Here is an 18,283-nt window from a genome sequence, read left to right on the forward strand (position 1 = left end):
GAGCTGCAGGCGAGGAAGCATGATTCCTAATGACTGCTGTTTTGGCCTCTCTCAGCATGCAACCTGGAGAAGCAAGGCCTGTGAAATGGCGCAAGTTGATATTCTGAGGCAGGTACTGAGGCCCCAGGTACTGAGGCCCCAAACCATCAAGGGTTTTATATACTAGTACTAGCACCTTGAATCTGGCATGGAAAACTACAGAGAACCAGTGCTGGTGAAGCAGCACTGGCAAGACGCGCTCATACTTACTCAAACCTGACAACACTCTGGCCAATTTCTGCACCAGCTTCAGGAATAGTCCCACGTAGACAACATTGCAGTAATAGATCTTAGAAATTACTTCATATGTGACCAATATTATCTTCAACTCGGCTTGGTAGCTATTAGGTAGCAGTGCAGTTGCTTTAATACCAGTTTGCTATATAAGTGGTTTAGTATTTCACTCAGTGTCTTTGTTATCCTTCTTGCAGGTTCTGGATCAAGCACAAGGGTACAGTATTTCCATATAAGCATTCACACACAAAATGCACTATAACAATCACATTACAGTGTGATGCTATGAAGTGCCATGGCCTGGCTATCTATACCCAGAAAGGGTATAGATGGCTTAACAGCCAAAGGTGGTAATAAGTGCTTTTTATCACCCAGGTCACTTGGGCTCTACCAATAGCATTAAGACTTGTACTTGTTTCTTCTGAGCAAGTACAGTTTCACCTAGAACAGGTATGCTCCTCAGCAACGGAATATCTAAAACCACAAGGTCCTGGGCCTTCTTCACAGTGGCACCTAGACTTTGGAACCAGATGTTGGTGGAGCTGCACCTGACTCCCTCCCTCCTAGTATTCAAAAGTCTTCTGAAGACTTTTCTTTATGGAGAAACCTTTCTGTGCAATCCAGCGTGACCTCCTGCATTTAGAGAATATGCCTTTTCTACTTTTATTGGTATTCTTACTTGATTCAAGAGTGGATTTTAATGTTAATTCTGTTCTAGATGTTTTATTATTATGTTGGTAACCACCCAGAATAATGCTATGCAATAATGAGGTGGTCAAACAAACGAAGAAACAGATCTGATTCTGGCCTTGTTTTATAGCTAGAAGGCTGTCTTGTTGCAAATCAAGCCATTGGCCGATCTAACTGTGCGTTACTACACTGACTGGCAGCAGCGTTTGCTAGTTTCATACAGGAGTCTTTCCTAGCTCTGCCTGGAGATGTCAAGGATTGAACCTTGCACCCTCTGCATGCTGAGCATGTGTGTTACCAACGAGCTACAGCTTTCCTCTCCTTTTCTGTGATGGTGTTCCATTCTGAATGTAAATGTGTCAACTAGGATGAGAGATGTTATACATTGAAAATACACCTGGTTAGCTTAAATTATAACCCCCCCCCAACCCTGTTGTACCCCATCCCAATCACTCTCATCTGCTCTTTCTGAAGAGGAAGAATTTTTTCATTATGTAGATATGGAAAAGCAACTGAAAAGCCATTGTTTAATCAATGTGGTGTTGAATAGTGCACTCTAAGTAGTGGATTCAGCTTTCAAGAGGGAGAACGGCTGCAGAGACAAAGCTGCATATTAATGGTATATTTATAATTTTGCAGAATGCAGATGATAAGATTATATGTGTAGCTGAGAGATAAAGGAGCAATTCATGTATTTCATTTTGAGGGAGACTAGTATTTCTTTGACAAAGGAACAGAAGACTCTTCTTTTCCTTTTCCTGTGTACTTCAGAGTCCTGTAAAGTTTCCATTCTTGCTAAAAATTCATTTTGACACAATCTGCTGCATAGATACAATGCACATTGAGTTTTGCTAATGCCGTCACAATCTTTTGATCAAGATTGTCTGATAAGACCTGCCTGCAGCTTCCTTGAGGACAAGTATTTAAAATATTAATGTGATAGGATATCAGAGTCATAATTTAATCCCTCCCATTCTAGATTCTTTTTAGAACATTGCTGATATAGTGCATTGATTACTGCTTCCCGAACACCTTCATCTGTTCTCCTCTGCCTCACTCCTGGGAACATTACTTTGTCCTTGGCGGTAGGGTTTTTGTTTTTAATTCGGTGCCCACATCCAAGAACATTCTCACAATGTTAAGCCTTGAAAGAAATACAAACACTCATTATTAGAAGGGAACACTGGGGGTTGTCATTGGTGGACTAATGGAATGACTGAACACTTAAAAGTCTCATGTAATGATGCCTGCTGCTAGCTTTCCTCCACTCAACTGGCAAAAAGTTATAGTGCAGGTAGATAAACAGCAGCAGATCCCAACCTTTTAAAAATAACTTGTTTTTAGTGGCTTGCCTTCTAACTGATAAATGGCAGGACCTTAAGCAAGTATAGTGACATTGGCTGAAATCTTGTAGGTTACTATAGTAAACTGCACTAGATCAGGCCCATTGAATCAGTGGAAATTTTGTGAGTCAACTCCTCTCTGATTTTCATGGGCTGGAATCTAGTTTGTAAAGTTACACAGGTGAAACTTTGCTGGGTATTATACTCAGGCAATGCAGATGACCTATTTGCCATAGAAGTGGTTTCTGGGCAGCACTTCTGACGTGGCACTGTTGTAGCTACCACAAGCATAATGCTGAATTATGCCCGTATAGCTATGCAACAGGATTTCAGCTCTTCATTCAAATGGGCCTACTCTATTTGCAGTTTTCTACACTGAAGGAAGTTAATCAATGGAACTTAGAGAGGAGTTAACTCACCAAATCCCCACAGATTGAATGTCCCTGCTGTAGTGCAGTTTACTATTCTAAGCAAGAGGATTTCACCCAGTGTTAAATACAGTCTGGGGAATGTGGAACCCGTAGAGCTTCGTGTCAATACCAGGAAAGGTTGTGGAAGAGACAATTAAATAGTTGGTTTGTGAGTGTTTAGAAAATATAACTGATTAATATGGATCTTTTTAAACAGAGTTAACAGCTCAGTAGATTAGTGTAACAGTACCAGTGTGATGACATTTCCTTCCCTTTCTCTTTCTATCAGAACTGCCTGAAAACCAGCTGTGTAGGGTTTTCCAGCCTTCTGGGGGAGATTTTAGGAGTGCAAAAGGATATGTGCAATAGATAGAGGAAACCATCTCCCTTCCACTGATTTCCACTGATCCTTCTGTGACAGTCCAGCACTGGCTCCTGGCCTAAAGTTTCTATTAGTTTGAATAAAAAGATAAACAAGCAATAATAGTGATGATTGAATAATGCATCCTCTTTTTGCTCTCCCAGTAGAGAGAAGGGAGGTAAAAGAGGACATAGCACTCTTAGAACTGGCAGCCAGGCAGATAAAATAGTAGGCAAGGCACCTTAACAAACTGAGTATAGAAGAAGAAGAAAGAATGAGAAAAGAATTTTATTGTGGGAAATTTGTGGTGCACTCTTTTTCTTAAAAACGTTAATCTGATGGTTTGCAATCCACATATTGTTATGCCCACAAGAGCTGCAGTAGGGACAGAAAAGTGCATTCAAAGTGGCCACAGAAAACTGGCAACATTTCTGTCTGAGAAACACCTCCTCTGAGAGGAACAAAGCCAAGAGCCACATTGGATAATGTCACTTGAGAGCACTGATTTGCCTTTGTTTATTCACTATGAAGGTAATATGCCCCCCTAATAAGCGTTGGCTTTCTTATTACTGCTTGGAAGTAATGTAACATTACTTGCAATGCATTACTTCTTGACTAATGCAGGGGTTACAATATGTCTTTGAAAAATAATGCAATGACTGCTAATATCAGTAAAACTGGGTGCATAAGTAATAAATTTACTTTAAAGCATTATTTTGGAGCATCATTTCAAGGAACTTGGAATCAGTTCTGGATTTTAAGTGGTTTCTTTGAAAACTGAAAATAATACTTTAGTAAATCTTTACTGAGAAGTAACAAGGAGAAAACTCTTGAGAGTCCCCTAGACTGCAAGAAGAACAAACCTATCCATTCTGAAGGAAATCAACCCTGAGTGCTCACTGGAAGGACAGATCCTGAAGCTGAGGCTCCAATACTTTGGCCATCTCATGAGAAGAGAAGACTCCCTGGAAAAGACCCTGATGTTGGGAAAATGTAAAAGCAAGAGGAGAAGGGGACGACAGGGGATGAGATGACTGGAAGTGTCTGCGAAGCGACCAACATGAATTTGACCCAACTCCGGGAGGCAGTGGAAGACAGGAGGGCCTGGCGTGCTCTGGTCCATGGGGTCACGAAGAGTCGGACACAACTTAACGACTAAACAACAACAACAACAACAAGGAACTAGATTCTTTTTTAAACAGCCATTCTAATGTGCTAGTTTTCAGTACAATTTTTTTCTAGGATCTGTTTTTTTAAATTGTGAATTGCTTTGAAAGCTGTTATATTTGAAAAGTAATCTGCAAGTATTATAAATGAAAGCACAAGGATCCATGTGATGCCAAACAATTTGTGCCTTAACAGCAATATTTAAAAAAGAATCTAGTTTTATTCAAACCTGAGCCTCTACCAATGGCAAAGAATTTTCAGTAGTTCAGGCATTCAACAGCCACATATAAGTATGGGGAAAAGCGTGTGGCACATAGGTTAAAGAGAAGCATAGGTTTGTTGAGTGCTTTAAGCTTGTGCTGGTAGAAGGTTCTTTGTGAAAGTGGCTATGATATTTCCTACTTTTCTATATTTATACATAGTTATTGCATAAATCTAAAATAATTATTCTCAATGGATACATTAATGTGGAACCACTTAATGCCACCAGATGTTGTTGGACTGGTGCTTCCAACATTCTCATCATTGGCTCTCCAGCTACAGCTGCTAGGAGGTGGACTTTGACAACATCTGAGACACCACACATTGCATATTTGCCCCCACCCCCTTAAATGAAGGAACTTAAATGTAAGGCAGATGCTCATGGCTACGGAATGTAGTTGCCTCTAGCAAGGCACCTATTTGCTGCCAGCATGTAACGCAGGAGTCAAATGGCAATGAGGATAATTCCATCAGGACTCCAAATAGTCACTGACTACCTGCCAGTGGAGTGACTGGTTCCAGCTAGATACCTCTTTTTTAATGTTCCTTTTGAGCGTAGCAGTCAATGATGGTGGGAGGGAACCCTTACAGATGGCAAGTTGTCTGCTGGCAGCATCCCTTTTTCCGGAATGTGGGAAGAGCTTTCTTTATTGGAGCGGAGTTGGGCTTCCTGCTTCTGAGGCTCACTAACTGCTGGCTGAGAGGAATGGGGGCATGTCTTCCAAAGTATCATATGAATTAATGATGCTCAGACAGTCTAGCTTTTGAGTATAAAAGAAATAACATGGTTGGAAGATAAACTGGGGAATGATTGGCAGGGGCAGACGGAGTGAGCTTGTCAAATGCTATATTGGTAATAAGGGCGATTAAAATGTAGATCTTGCATGACATGCTGATGGAAGTTTTACATACCCATCATGGCTTTATTTCTACTCTCGTTAGACTTGGGCTGATGACTTGAATAATTCAGCTAATGCAGCCAACCCCCCTCCCCAAAAGCCATCCCAAATAAATGAATGATACAAAACAAAACTGTAGTTTGGAAGAAGGCAGCAAATAATTCATTGTTTGTACTGATCCTTTGAATTAAGAGTTTGCTTTCCAAATGGAAGTTGGCCAGATAGCTTAGTGACAAAACAATCAGCGAAGTGTTGGCTGTTTTACATTTAAAACAACAATGCTCAGTATTTTTATTCATTCCAGACTTCTATGTGAACTGGCCTTATCCACACCTCCCAGACTAATATATGGATGAAACTTTGGTTTATGCTTTGGGTTTCACACTTCTATGAATTATGCAATAATTTTTGGAGTGTACCAACCTGTGTATTATCAATGCATACATAAAATGCTTATTTTAGCATAAAATCATTACAGAAGTGTGTGTTTTGTTTTTTAAAAAAGTTTATTTTAATGCAAATGATTATGCATTTAAAAAGATAATTGTGGAATGATGCTATTAAGAGACAGGATGGAATTATGAGAGAATGCATATGAAACTATTACGGATTAGAAAACAGACTGTTCAGGCCTAATTTCATCCTTTAGTACTTATAATTTTGTGATTCCATTGTAAACCTAAGTGAAATGAAAGAGGTAGCAAAATTTTGGGTTGCTGCTGTAGCTGTGTTTAAAGAGGACACGTTTAAAGTACCCCCCCCCCGCTGTTGACATTAAAGAAGCCCCTTGGTGCTCTCAGAAGTCTGAAAGATTTCCCCTAAATTCTGCATGTTTTCAAAGAATTTGTTAAGTGATCCACACTAACTTCCTCTTCCCTGAGAAACAAACAAATAACAATAAACTTCAAAAGAAAACAAAACAAAACCCTGCACATGCAGGAAGACAGTGCTAGCCATGAAAGGCAGGAGGTTTGGCTCAAGAACTTACAGCAGCTAGTGGCTTCAGGAAGCAATAGTAAAGGCTGTACCTACAGGGGGCTGGGTGTTCCTGACTGTAAGCAGTGCTTCTTCTGTGCCTTTTAGGTACTGTCTTCCATGGAACAATTTCGCAATTTGGATCGGGACATTGAGGGCTCTGCCAAGCGGTGGAAGAAGTTTGTGGAGTCTGAATGCCCTGAAAAGGAGAGATTTCCTCAGGAGTGGAAGAATAAATCTGCTTTACAGCAGCTGTGTATGATGCGAGCCATACGGCCTGACCGCATGACATATGCTGTCAGGTAAGGCCTGTTTACAAGCAAGGTGACTGAACCATGCTTTGTCCAGCAGTGCAGAAAACTCACCTTTAGAGCAGAGGGTCCAAGAAATGCCAAATGAGTCACAGAAGAAATGCTTAAATGTCTGGGTCTTACACATCCGCATCCCTGGCTTAGAATGAATCATTTTTTAATGCTACAGTGCGATTTCCCTCCCTTCATCCTGCTCTCCACTTAATCAGAACAGACTGTGTCAGTGATATCCATTAAACCTCAGCCACATTCAGCACTGATTGTTATCTACAGGGTGGTGATCGTGCACCCTCTGTTATGATGTCCATCTGCTGCAAATACAGTTTATGCCTGTCTTTTAGACACCTATTTTTTAGGTGTTCATGTAAGTTTAAAATGGGACTAAATGAGCCCCCCCCCCCCACACACACACAATGTGGAGTGACATTTCAGAGCATTCCAGAACTTTAATTAAAATAACAGGTTTTGAAAGCCAATCTAAAAGATTTTATTTGAAAATACCAAACATGACACAAAACAAAATGCGAAAAGCTGGTATTTGAATGTAATATGAAATCACGTTAATGTCTGAGCCTTTCAAACTCTGCACCAAAGCTACTTCTGTCAAATGAAGAAAAGGAAATCTTCAAGACTATTTATTGTGAATGGCTGATTTCTACAGAAGATTTGCATATGTTCTGCCAATTGCTAAAATTGTTCTTGAGGAAAGAAAATATACTCAGGAAAATAAATTTGCATCAGACATTGTGAACCACCCCAGGTTACAAACAGTGCTTGGCACAATGGCAAGCTGATTAGTCTTAATCAGGATGTTTTATCCCATGCTGGTTTTATCCTGGCAATCTTTGGTAGTAGAGACATCTTTGGCTTTGCCTGATTTGTCTTTAAAAGAACATCCTTAGCAATAGGGAAATACATCTATTTCACTTTCTCCTGCATTCGGATTTCTTAAATCTCAAGTAGGTGTGTGTAATATATATTACACACACGTAAACACTCTTATTGTGAATCTACAAGAACTATTAGTTAAACCACAACTGCAATTATTTTGCCATTGTGTTTTATGCTTTCAACATTTATTGTTGTTTTTAATTAATTTGCTTTTTATGATATTCTAAAATTGTATTTGTGACTCTCTGTATGAGGCACCCTTTGAGCAAAATGGGATACCGTTTTTAATGTTCATCATAAATCCTGCGCTGCCATGATAATTTATTTCACTCTCCTTGCCTGTTACACATACAACACCACTTTCCATTCTGTTGTTCTCTTAAAGGGGGTTGTTTTATAAGTTTTCATTAGAAATTATTGCTTCTTGAGAAACATAAAGAAGTTTTTTTAAAAATAGTACAACCTATCTAAGGAGAAGAACAGCAGCAGTTGGCGTCATCATGTATGGCAGCTTCATAGATTCTAGCAGAACTTAGCACAAGATCTGCCCTTCTCCTTCCCATGTCTGAAGTTTTAAGAAAAAAAAATCTAGCAGAAACAAACTCCATAATTCATTGCTATTTCAGCTAGTGAATTGTGCCTATTATTTCTCTGAGCCTGTACTTAAAAGGATGCCTGGTAGCATTTGTTATTTGTTACTATAGGAAAATGTAGTAAATTTAGCTGATGCTAGTTGTTGATGAAGTTATGAGTTATTTAGTGGAGCAGACTGAACGACATGTGAACTTCAGACAGGCATGTAAGAATCGTTAGAATAAATACTTTAAGAAAAGCAAAAGGTCCTTTGCTCCATCAGGATTTGTTCATTATTCAACTTCTTATTCTTTTTGCAAGCAACATTTTGATAACGTCCATAGTCCAATTTAGCTTACAAGAGCTGCAATACATCAGCTGAACAGGAAAACAAATGTGCACTCGTTTATCACAAAGTTTCAAGTTTAGCCTAGGTTAGACAATCTGGTGCTCTCCAAATATTGTGGACTGCAACGTGTAACCCCTGACTTTCTCTAGGGTAGATGAGGGCATTGGTTTCACTCTTGAAAAGAGTTCAAACTTTTTCACTCCAAGAGAATATATATTACCCACATATCTAAGAACACTTGCTGAATCCTTTAAGTAGCTTATCTAACAATGGCTTCCTAACTCAGCAAAATAAGTGTCCACAGTACAGTGGTGCCTCCACTTACGACCATAATCTGTTCCAGAAGATGGACGTAACTCGAAATGGTTGTTAAGTCGAAGCACCATTTCCCATAGGAATGCACTGAAATGCAATTAATCTGTTCTGGTGGGAAAAAAAAGCCCCCTCCCCCAAATCACTGCAAGGCTCATTGGAAACGTGATTAATCTCTTCAGACCAAAGGGGAAAAAAGAAAAGAAAAGCAATCAAGTGTGCAAAACCCATTGGAAATGCACAGAAAACAAACAGAGCAGATTGGAAATGCACAGAGAAAAAAGGGGGCAAGTCAGAAATACTAATAAAACAAAGGAAAAAGCAAGGGAAGCATGCAGGACACATCAGAAATGGGGAAACCCCCCTAAAAGCAACCAAACCCCCCAAGACCCATCAGAAATGGGGGGAAGCCAAAAAACAAACAAACCCCTCAAGACCCATCAGAAATGGGGAAAAACCCCAAAAGCAACCAAAGCCCCCAACACCCATCAGAAATGGAAAAAAATACAACCAACAAACAACTGCCCAAGACCCATCAGAAATGGGAAAAAACACTCCAAAAAGCAACAAATTCCCCAAGAAATGGGAAAAAACCAACCAACAAACAACCCCCCAAGACACATCACAGCACAGAAACATAACCCCCCCAGCTCAAAACCATGCTACAAAAACACACAGAACAGTTTTTAAAAAGCAGAAAACAGCACCTTACCTTTCAAGGCAGCCCAAAGCCTCCCTGCAAACGCACACACACTCAGAAGCACAAGGAGGGCCCCAAACCTCCTCCTCTGACACACTCACTCTAACTGCTGGGGCGAAAGAGCTACAAAGAAGCAGCCTCGTCATCACCTACAGTTAGCAATTTGAATTTCTCGCCTTTTCCCCCTGCCTTTTTCTGTTCGTGAGTGGAAGCTCTGGTCGCAAGAAGAAGCAAAATTTTGTGGCTGGAGCTGGTCGTAACTCAAAATGGTCGTAAGTAGGGACGTTCATAAGTCGAGGCACCACTGTACATTTTTCATATGCTGGGATTAGTAGTGTTACTAATACATATGGCAAAAAAATTCCAGCTATATTTTGTGGATCCTAGATTGGTGTGTGGCAGGAATATACCAAAATATATAAAATCTTTCTTTGGATATGAAAAGGTCCACTGGCAGCCTGCCCTGAGGCTCCTAAGCTTTGATGTACATTGTTGATATTCTTTGCATAGGCTCAAAGCACTAGGAGGCCTCCTAGGACGCATTGGGTATGTGGTTCAAATGAACCCTCTCTTCTGATTATGTGGTGGAGATTTTTAGAAGTTGATGGATCAGAACAAGAACTTCTATAAGGGGAAGGGAGTGGAAGTAATGTAAAAGTATTACCAGTGTTTGTCTTTCTCCACAATTATGCTTTTAGACCCTCATGTTCCCCAGTGCTTTTGTCTTTATGAATATTCTGTACCTTGTGCCAAAGATGTAATGGTTATAGTTATTTGACTAGTTTGTAGAAGTAAGCAGTAATAATATTGGTGTCATTGGTTTTGGTAATATTAAGGTTTCTTATTAACACCATAAATATTTCTAGTCTAAAATACAGATTTTTCACTGTTTTCTGAAGTTTGTAAGTTAGTTCTTCTTGAAATCTTAATGAGTACTGTATGAGTTTTGATTAAACTGAACACCATGTCTGATTTTTTGTTTTGTTTTGGTGAATGCATTGTGTTTCCTGAACATTAATATCTTCAGTAATTTCTTCCCATAGAGCTTTTGTGGAAGAAAAGCTTGGGAGTCAATATGTGGGAGGAAGATCTCTGGATTTTGCAACATCATTTGAGGAGTCAGGACCTGCTACTCCAATGTTCTTTATCCTGTCACCTGGAGTTGATCCCTTGAAAGACGTAGAGAAACACGGTAAATTAACTGCATCAGTTAAATCAAATGTCACTACTGTGTGCACATTTTCAGAGGAAAAAATAGTCTCTTTGGTGGCCCCAAGCATGGACAGTCCTTGCTTTTTGGAATATGCCTCCCCTGAGCATCAGTCAGGGTGAGCTTGTTTTGTCCCTGTACCATGGACTGAAGCAGGTTTGAACAGCTTTCCTTAACAGTGGGCTCTTCAGAACCGTAACTCCTGTGATCCCATTTTCATTAGTGGCTGGAGGTTATGGAAGTTGTAGTTCAACACATTGGGACGCCTCAAGTTGGAAAAAAGCATTTAGTAGCATTTCAGTAAAGGATAGTATCTTTCACTTTATTTTGGCTTTGTTGTTTATATATTTCAACCATATCTATTCAACCCCCACCCCCAGTCCCAATATCTTCCACCCTTCCTACTGTTCTTTCTCATGGAACATTAAGGATATATCTAGGTGCATATCTTGCACCTTTTGGTGCAAGCGAGAGCAGTCTAAATAGTGTCGCTTAAGGTTAGGGGGAAGAGTGGTATGCCATTCGGTGTGATCCTTGAGTCCAAATGGCATATTGACCTCAAGCAATACTCTGGGTCCTTTCTCTGTCAATTGAACACTTCCCCTGCTCCTCTGAGGAGAGGTAGGGGAAGAGAAATTATTATTTTTGCCTGTGCTAGACCTGATACACAGAATCACTTAGATTTAATTTATTTTTTTTCCTTTGCTTTTTGTGTAGTGCCGATTGAGAAACTGCTTGCAGCCACAGTTTTGACTGGAAATTCACACAAAGGCAAATACATTTTTAAATTTAATCTAAGTGATCCAGCACAACAGTGATGGTCTAGTTCGTTCGTTCGTTTAGTCGTTTAGTTGTGTCCGACTCTTCGTGACCCCATGGACCAGAGCACGCCAGGCCCCCCTATCTTCTACTGCCTCCCGGAGTTGTGTCAAATTCATGTTGGTTGCTTCGTAGACACTGTCCAGCCATCTCATCCTTGGTCGTCCCCTTCTCCTCTTGCCATCAAACTTTCCCAACATCAGGGTCTTTTCCAGGGAGTCTTTTCTTCTCATTAGATGGCCAAAGTACTGGAGCCTCAGCTTCAGGATCTGTCCTTCCAGTGAGCACTCAGGGTTGATTTCCTTTAGAATTGATAGGTTTGTTCTCCTTGCAGTCCAGGGGACTCTCAAGAGCCTCCTCCAGCACCACAATTCAAAGGCATCAATTCGTCGGCGGTCTGCTTTCTTTATGGTCCAGCTCTCACTTCCATACATCACGACAGGAAAAACCATAGCTTTGACTATTCGGACTTTTGTTGGCAAGGTGATGCCTCTGCTTTTTAACATGCTGTCAAGATTTGTCATCGCTTTCCTCCCAAGAAGCAGGCGTCTTTTAATTTCGTGGCTGCTGTCTCCATCTGCAGTGATCATGGAGCCCAGGAAAATGGTCTAGTAGAATATAATAATAATAATAATAATAATAATAATAATAATAATAATAATAATAATAATAATAATAATAATAATAATAATAATAATAATACTAAGAATAAGAATAAGAATAAGAATAAGAAGAAGAAGAAGAAGAAGAAGAAGAAGAAGAAGAAGAAGAAGAAGAAGGGGCCAAAAAAGGTGCCATTTGAGGTGCTCTGGGGGCAAGTTGGTGTGCTCTAGCAATTACATCATGTGGTCACCAGAAAAAAGAGCGAGCCAATTTATCCCCACAGTGCACCAAGCAGTGGGACAAATGGCAGTCTGAATGAGCCCTCAGAAAGGAAAACATGCTTTTTAAAGACTAGTTCTTCACCAGTCCTTCTCAACCTATGGACAATTACTGTGCTGTGTCTTCTTCCCCTCTCTGCAGTCACTGTGCAGCCTAGTTTCCATATCTCTCAGCTGTGAAGTAGAGAAAAGGTACAATTTTGAGGAAGCCACATTAGTAGTGCAGTAAGGTAGCATCCTGGCTTAGTCATGTTTAGAACTAACTCACTGAAAATATCAGCCAATCTATGTGGCTCCCATATAAATATTATTAAGCTTGGATCAAGCCATTTCATAGAGACAAGGACACTGTCCACAACTAATTAAGTGAATATTCCCCAAGGAGAGACCTTTCCTGTTTCTTATCAGAGACCCAGTAGCCTTACATTAGATTCATCTACCTGTCCCCTTGTAGGGTACTCCCAGCCCTCATATAAGGAAGGATATAAAAGGCTATAAGCCTGGTCTGAAACAATGGCTCTAGAACAGTGGCTCCCAAACTTGGGTAACCCAGGTGTTCATTGACTGCAGCTCCCAGAAGCCTTCACTACTAGCTGTGCTGGCAGGGATTTCTGGGAGTTGCAGTCCAGGGAAGTCTGGGTTACCCAAGGTTGGGAACCACCGCTTTGGAAGTTATCTTGGGCCAGTACGTAGACGTGTCCTCATGGGGAAAAACGCCTTTCAAACCACCCTATGGAAAATGCTTTTCAGAGCTACCAATTTATATTTCAGCACAGGCCAATCCGAAGGGCCATAGGAGGGCTGTGAAGGGCCCTCGCTTTGTTCAGCATCCCTGCTACACATTCTGGCCCCATTCATAAGAAGGAAAGCCCACTGAATTGCTTGCTGTCTTCAGTTGTGTAGGGTTTTGAACATGAAGCCACTTTTGAGTTTAAGGGACCAATGTGAACACTTTACAAAATGTGATTTTAATCAGAAATTCTATGTATAAGTGCTACTCATAAGAATGCAGTACATATACACAGTTTCAGCTCATATTTATAACATGTGTATTGTAATCCTTTGCTCTATCCTCCCTTTTATCTCTCTTGTTTATTCAACTTACAACTTGAGTGCCTTGGGAGGAAATCACAGTTTCTGTGCCAAGTGCTGGTGCTAGAAGTATGCCCTGGGTAATTAGCATATGTAAATCATAATGCTAAGCATACAAATAGGTTTGCCTCACAAATCATTGCAGTTGTCTGTGTTCATGTGTGAAAAGGCCCTATGGCTCATTCCCAGTTTACTTTATTTTATTTTGCTCTCTAGGTAAATGTAGATTCAGACTTCAAAGTTTGAGATTGATGTTTGGGCTTATTATTCAAGCTGCAAAGAGACATTTAGCCTTTTGTCATTTTAATCTAGGGATCTTCATGAATATTCGATTGGGTTGCCACAGCCAATACATATCAGTGGCATGCTCCTTTTCCCTTGCTAGCCTTGCGAGCTTGTGGAACAAACTCTACGGAGAGAACACCTAGCGGAATGCCCTTGTGGCAAATGTTTACGCAGCTGTATTCTTTCAGAGGAAGGGATTGTCACTCTCAAATTGGCCTCCACACTAGACGTTGTTCCAGGATCTCTGTTCAGAGCATGTTACCAGAGTCTCTCAAGACTGAAGAATGCCTACAGCCTGTATTCTTTCAACCAAGATCAGAATGCTACCCTCCATAGTTAAAAGGATTCCGCCATTCTACCTGTTCCATTAGAGTACAGTCTTGACTTGAGAACTTAATCCGTATTGGAAGGCGGTTCTCAAGTCAAAAAGTTCTCAGGTCAAATCTGCATTTCCCATAGGAATGCATTGAAAACCATTTGATCTGTATCTGCTCTTTTCCGTCCATAGAAACTAATGGGAAGCTGCTATTCTGCCTTCGACCACTAGAGGGGGATATTTTGTTTCTTTTTTTCTTAGGTCAAGAAAGGTTCAGGGAAGGCAGGGAAAATACAGTCCAGGCAGTACCAGGCAGTCTGAAGACTGTCTCCCAATCCACTCTCTAAATGCTGGGAGGAGTGAGGAAGCAGACAGGCACCCTTTTCACTGGCCAACAGTTAACTGAAAGTTCACATTTTGCACTTTCCCTGCCTCCCACGTGTATTTTTTTTCAGTTCTTAACTCAAATCTAAGTATGTAAGTCAAGTCAATATTTTCCTATGAGAGTGGTTCTTAAGTCAAAATGTTCTTAACTTGAGCCGTTCTTAAGTCAAGACCCCACTGTAGCTAGCTGCTTGAGGTGAAAGTGACCGGTTTTAATTCTCTGTTTCCACTTTAATCCTTTGGTTCCTCCATGGGACCATGTTCACTCAGTGCATCGTTTGGACCTCTTTGCACTGTGTACATGCAGTGAGTCCGGCTGTTGATTCATTTTTGAGTCATTAAATAGAAATCCTCATCCATGCACCTTACCACAAGCAGGAGCCCATGCTGCTCACACTGTCACATAAGATGTCTCGAGAGCACCTCTTTACAGAAGGCTGCACAATGCCTTCGTGCCACATGTATCGTTCACTGAAGATCCTTCCAAAGTGATTTGGGTGTTTTCACAAAGACCACCTCTTTGCTAGCATGCCTGTCACTATGTTCAAGACTTTTCGAAAGGAAAATATAGAACTGCACATTAGTGATTGTAATTCATAGGCTAAGTATATTCTTCTCTCCTTTGCACACAATCTTTCAACTGAGTCGCCTTCTGTGGCATTAAAGCCTCCACAGTGGGGAGCACTGGAATTCTGAGAGCATTTGTTAGATTCTGGTTTCACAGTAGAAGCTCAATGAGCTCCAACAAGATGGTATATGGAGTGGAGGGATATTTAAAAAAAGGAGATCGGTAAAGACAGAAGCACCAGCATAGGACACGAGGCATCAATTAGACCACATGTTTTTCAGAGCCTCTAAAGCATTTCAAGGAGGCTTTGTTCATTGGGGACCAAGATGGTTGCTGTTTTGCGATAGTACTTTCAGACACAGATGTTTTAGGCAGTGTTGACCTCATAAGATCCGTTTAAAAATCTGTATTGGATAGTTTCTGAGACCACTGGTCTTAAGACAACATTGATAGCCCTACTTGAGATATCAGCTTTTAGAATGGGTTCCTTCATCTTTGAAGCTTTTAGTAAACAAGTAGCAATCAAGTCAGCAGGAGGAAGTGTCTTCAACATAGTAGGGAGAAATGGCTACTGTTTACATCTAGATAATCCTGTACTTATTTTCTTTTTGACATAGTTATGAGTTGTGTTTGTATTATTTATTTATTTATTTATTTATTTATTTATTTATTTATTTATTTATTTATTTGATTTGATTTGATTTGATTTGATTTGATTTGATTTGATTTGATTTGATTTGATTTGATTTGATTTATACCCTGCCCATCTGGCCTAAAAGGCCACTCTAGGCGGCTGACAACATAACTTTTTGCATTATTTCAGTTTTTGAATTGCCTGATTTCTGATTTGGAATTTCCTTTCTACTCTGGAATTACACAGTTTTGTGTCTGTGTTAATCACCCATGGTGCACAAAGCATTTGGGTTTCAATGAAGAAGTGACAGCATTCCCCCCGCCCAATGTACGAAAACTTTGGAGTTTGCGCATCTGCCAGAGGTTCTTCCACAATACATGGGAAGAGAGTATTTACTGCCTGAAAATGAAACCAACTGGGAAAGGCTTTCAGAGTCCCACTGCACATTCCATCAGTAGAATGTTACTCCTACTGCTTTTAGTGTTGGGGAAACTCATATTTAAGAAAAGCAGCCACAGAGAGGGGACTCTGGATTAGGACTACAATAGGGCCATGTTGTTTTCTTACCCCGAACTGCTATTTGCTCCTGAAAATGCTGTTTGTAGCAAATTGCACCTTCAGGATCAAAGAATGGCTCCTGGACTGTGCAATTTGTGGCAAGACAATGGCATAAGAGGAAAGAATTAACTTTACTTTTCCATGCACTGCTCTCCAATCCAGATCAGGTGTATTTGTATCCACCTTTCTTTCATCCAAAAGAAAAGAAATGCTAAGAAGAAAAGAAACTTTCCTATTGTGAAGCAAGGTAGAAAATGTTATGTTTGGCTCTCACTTCTTATGCGGAAATTAGCCCTCTAGTTACCAGTCTGGTGTACTCTGCAGTCTAATGTGGAGGTAAGCAAAAGCTGCTATTCTGGAATAGCTGGCTTCATGCATATTAAATTTAGCCGGCAGGATATATTTAATATCATTAAAAACATGGATTTTTTTTCATTTATCCTGGACTTGCAAAGGGGATAGTACATTTAGACTTAAAGGCTGAAATACTCCTTTTGCTTTGTGCTACAGATAAAATGTAGCACAAAGCATAAATTGGACCCAACTCTGGGAGGCAGTGGGAGACAGGAGGGCCTGGTGTGCTCTGGTCCATGGGGTCATGAAGAGTCGGACACGATTAAATGACTAAACAACAACAACAGATAAAATAAGTTGGAAACCTTTTAGTTATTTCAGAAGATGTACTTTGAAAGAAAAAAAAAGACAGTGCAATTATTATAGTTCCTTTCTAAGGTGGTGTTTCATTAACAGTGACTTTTGGAGGAGGGCAATCATCCCTTTGTTCAAGTGTGCTGAAAAGCTGGTTTTCCTCTTTCAGGAAAGAAACTTGGCTACACCTTTAACAACAGGAATTTCCACAACGTCTCACTTGGGCAAGGCCAAGAGGCCGTGGCGGAGCAAGCTTTAGACCTCGCTGCAGCCAAGGGACATTGGGTTATCCTGCAGGTACCGTTTCTGTTTTGATTTTGAGGGAAACTACCAGCTGCCCTTGTAGTCAGGAGTTGTAGGAGCAGATGAAATCAACATGGGCTGACAGCTCATTCTTCATGGGTGGAGATAGATTGGCAGATAGGCTGCCTCTCAATGAGACCCATAAGGCTTTTAGATTATCACTATTTATAGTTTGGAAATTGGGTGCCAGTCGCTTAACACAACAGAAAGGGCAACCAGACCACAAGGAGGAACTCTGTGGTGGCTTCCCTGTTTGCTGCCATCAGTGCTCTTCAGAGGGATTTCAGTAAGTGCATTCCCTGTTGCATAAGCTCTTGGATGGATTCTTTTTCTGACATTTATCCACCTCCAAATACCTAATGCACATTCAGCTCTCTTATTCAGAAGGGTACCTGCCATCACTTCAGATCTGTCAGGTCTCAGTGGTTGTCTCAGATTATGTATACCCTATTGTGTTGATATGTATGTGTTGGAGTGAGAGAGTCTGGGGTTGTGGGATAGATTGTGTGTTGCTATGACCCTAAATTCTGCACCAAAGAAGCTGAATTCTGACATGCGAGTATATATGTAATGCCAACCAAGCATATTTACTTATCTCTGCTTATTGTTTATTGCCACTGCTGTTACTCATGAGGAAAAGCAATAACCTATGCAGGACTAAAGGGGTTATGAACCATCTGGGAGCTGCCCATCAGTCTGTCCCGGATTACAGGTGAGTTGATGCACAAGCAGAGGCTGTGCATCAGGCTGCCCATCCAGTCCTTGTGCCACATGCTGCCCAAAGGAGGAAGCAAAGTCTACTTGGTAGTCCAGCCATGCAATAAGGTGAGCCAGCCCTCGAGGGAGATACCTCGATGAGGAGCAGAAGTAATCCCCCGGGAAGCATCCAACTCTGCTAACCCAGCAGAAGAAGTGATGACTTCAGTTACAACAGCCTTCTCTTCACATTTTGATCTCTAGCTGTGAAGAAATACAAAGGAAACAGCCAACACCACAACCCCACAGGTTTTGGCTCTAAACAAATATTTTAAGAGAGATAGGAGCCAATAATATTGGCAGCACAGTAAATA

The 18,283-nt window shown here is 40.7% G+C and overlaps 1 protein-coding gene across 1 annotated transcript in view; it reads left to right on the forward strand.

The window, feature by feature from the left end:
• The window catches only part of DNAH9 (dynein axonemal heavy chain 9), a 259,117-nt gene that overhangs the window by 200,013 nt on the left and 40,821 nt on the right, over positions 1-18,283 (forward strand). Inside the window, exons 60-62 of the mRNA XM_072990379.2 lie at positions 6,488-6,681; positions 10,559-10,707; positions 17,080-17,207. Of these exons, the coding sequence (XP_072846480.2) occupies positions 6,488-6,681; positions 10,559-10,707; positions 17,080-17,207 (471 nt within the window). The remainder of the gene's footprint in view (positions 1-6,487; positions 6,682-10,558; positions 10,708-17,079; positions 17,208-18,283) is intronic.

This window comes from Pogona vitticeps, chromosome 2 (genome assembly GCF_051106095.1).
Source record: "Pogona vitticeps strain Pit_001003342236 chromosome 2, PviZW2.1, whole genome shotgun sequence".
Classification (NCBI taxonomy): domain Eukaryota; kingdom Metazoa; phylum Chordata; class Lepidosauria; order Squamata; family Agamidae; genus Pogona; species Pogona vitticeps.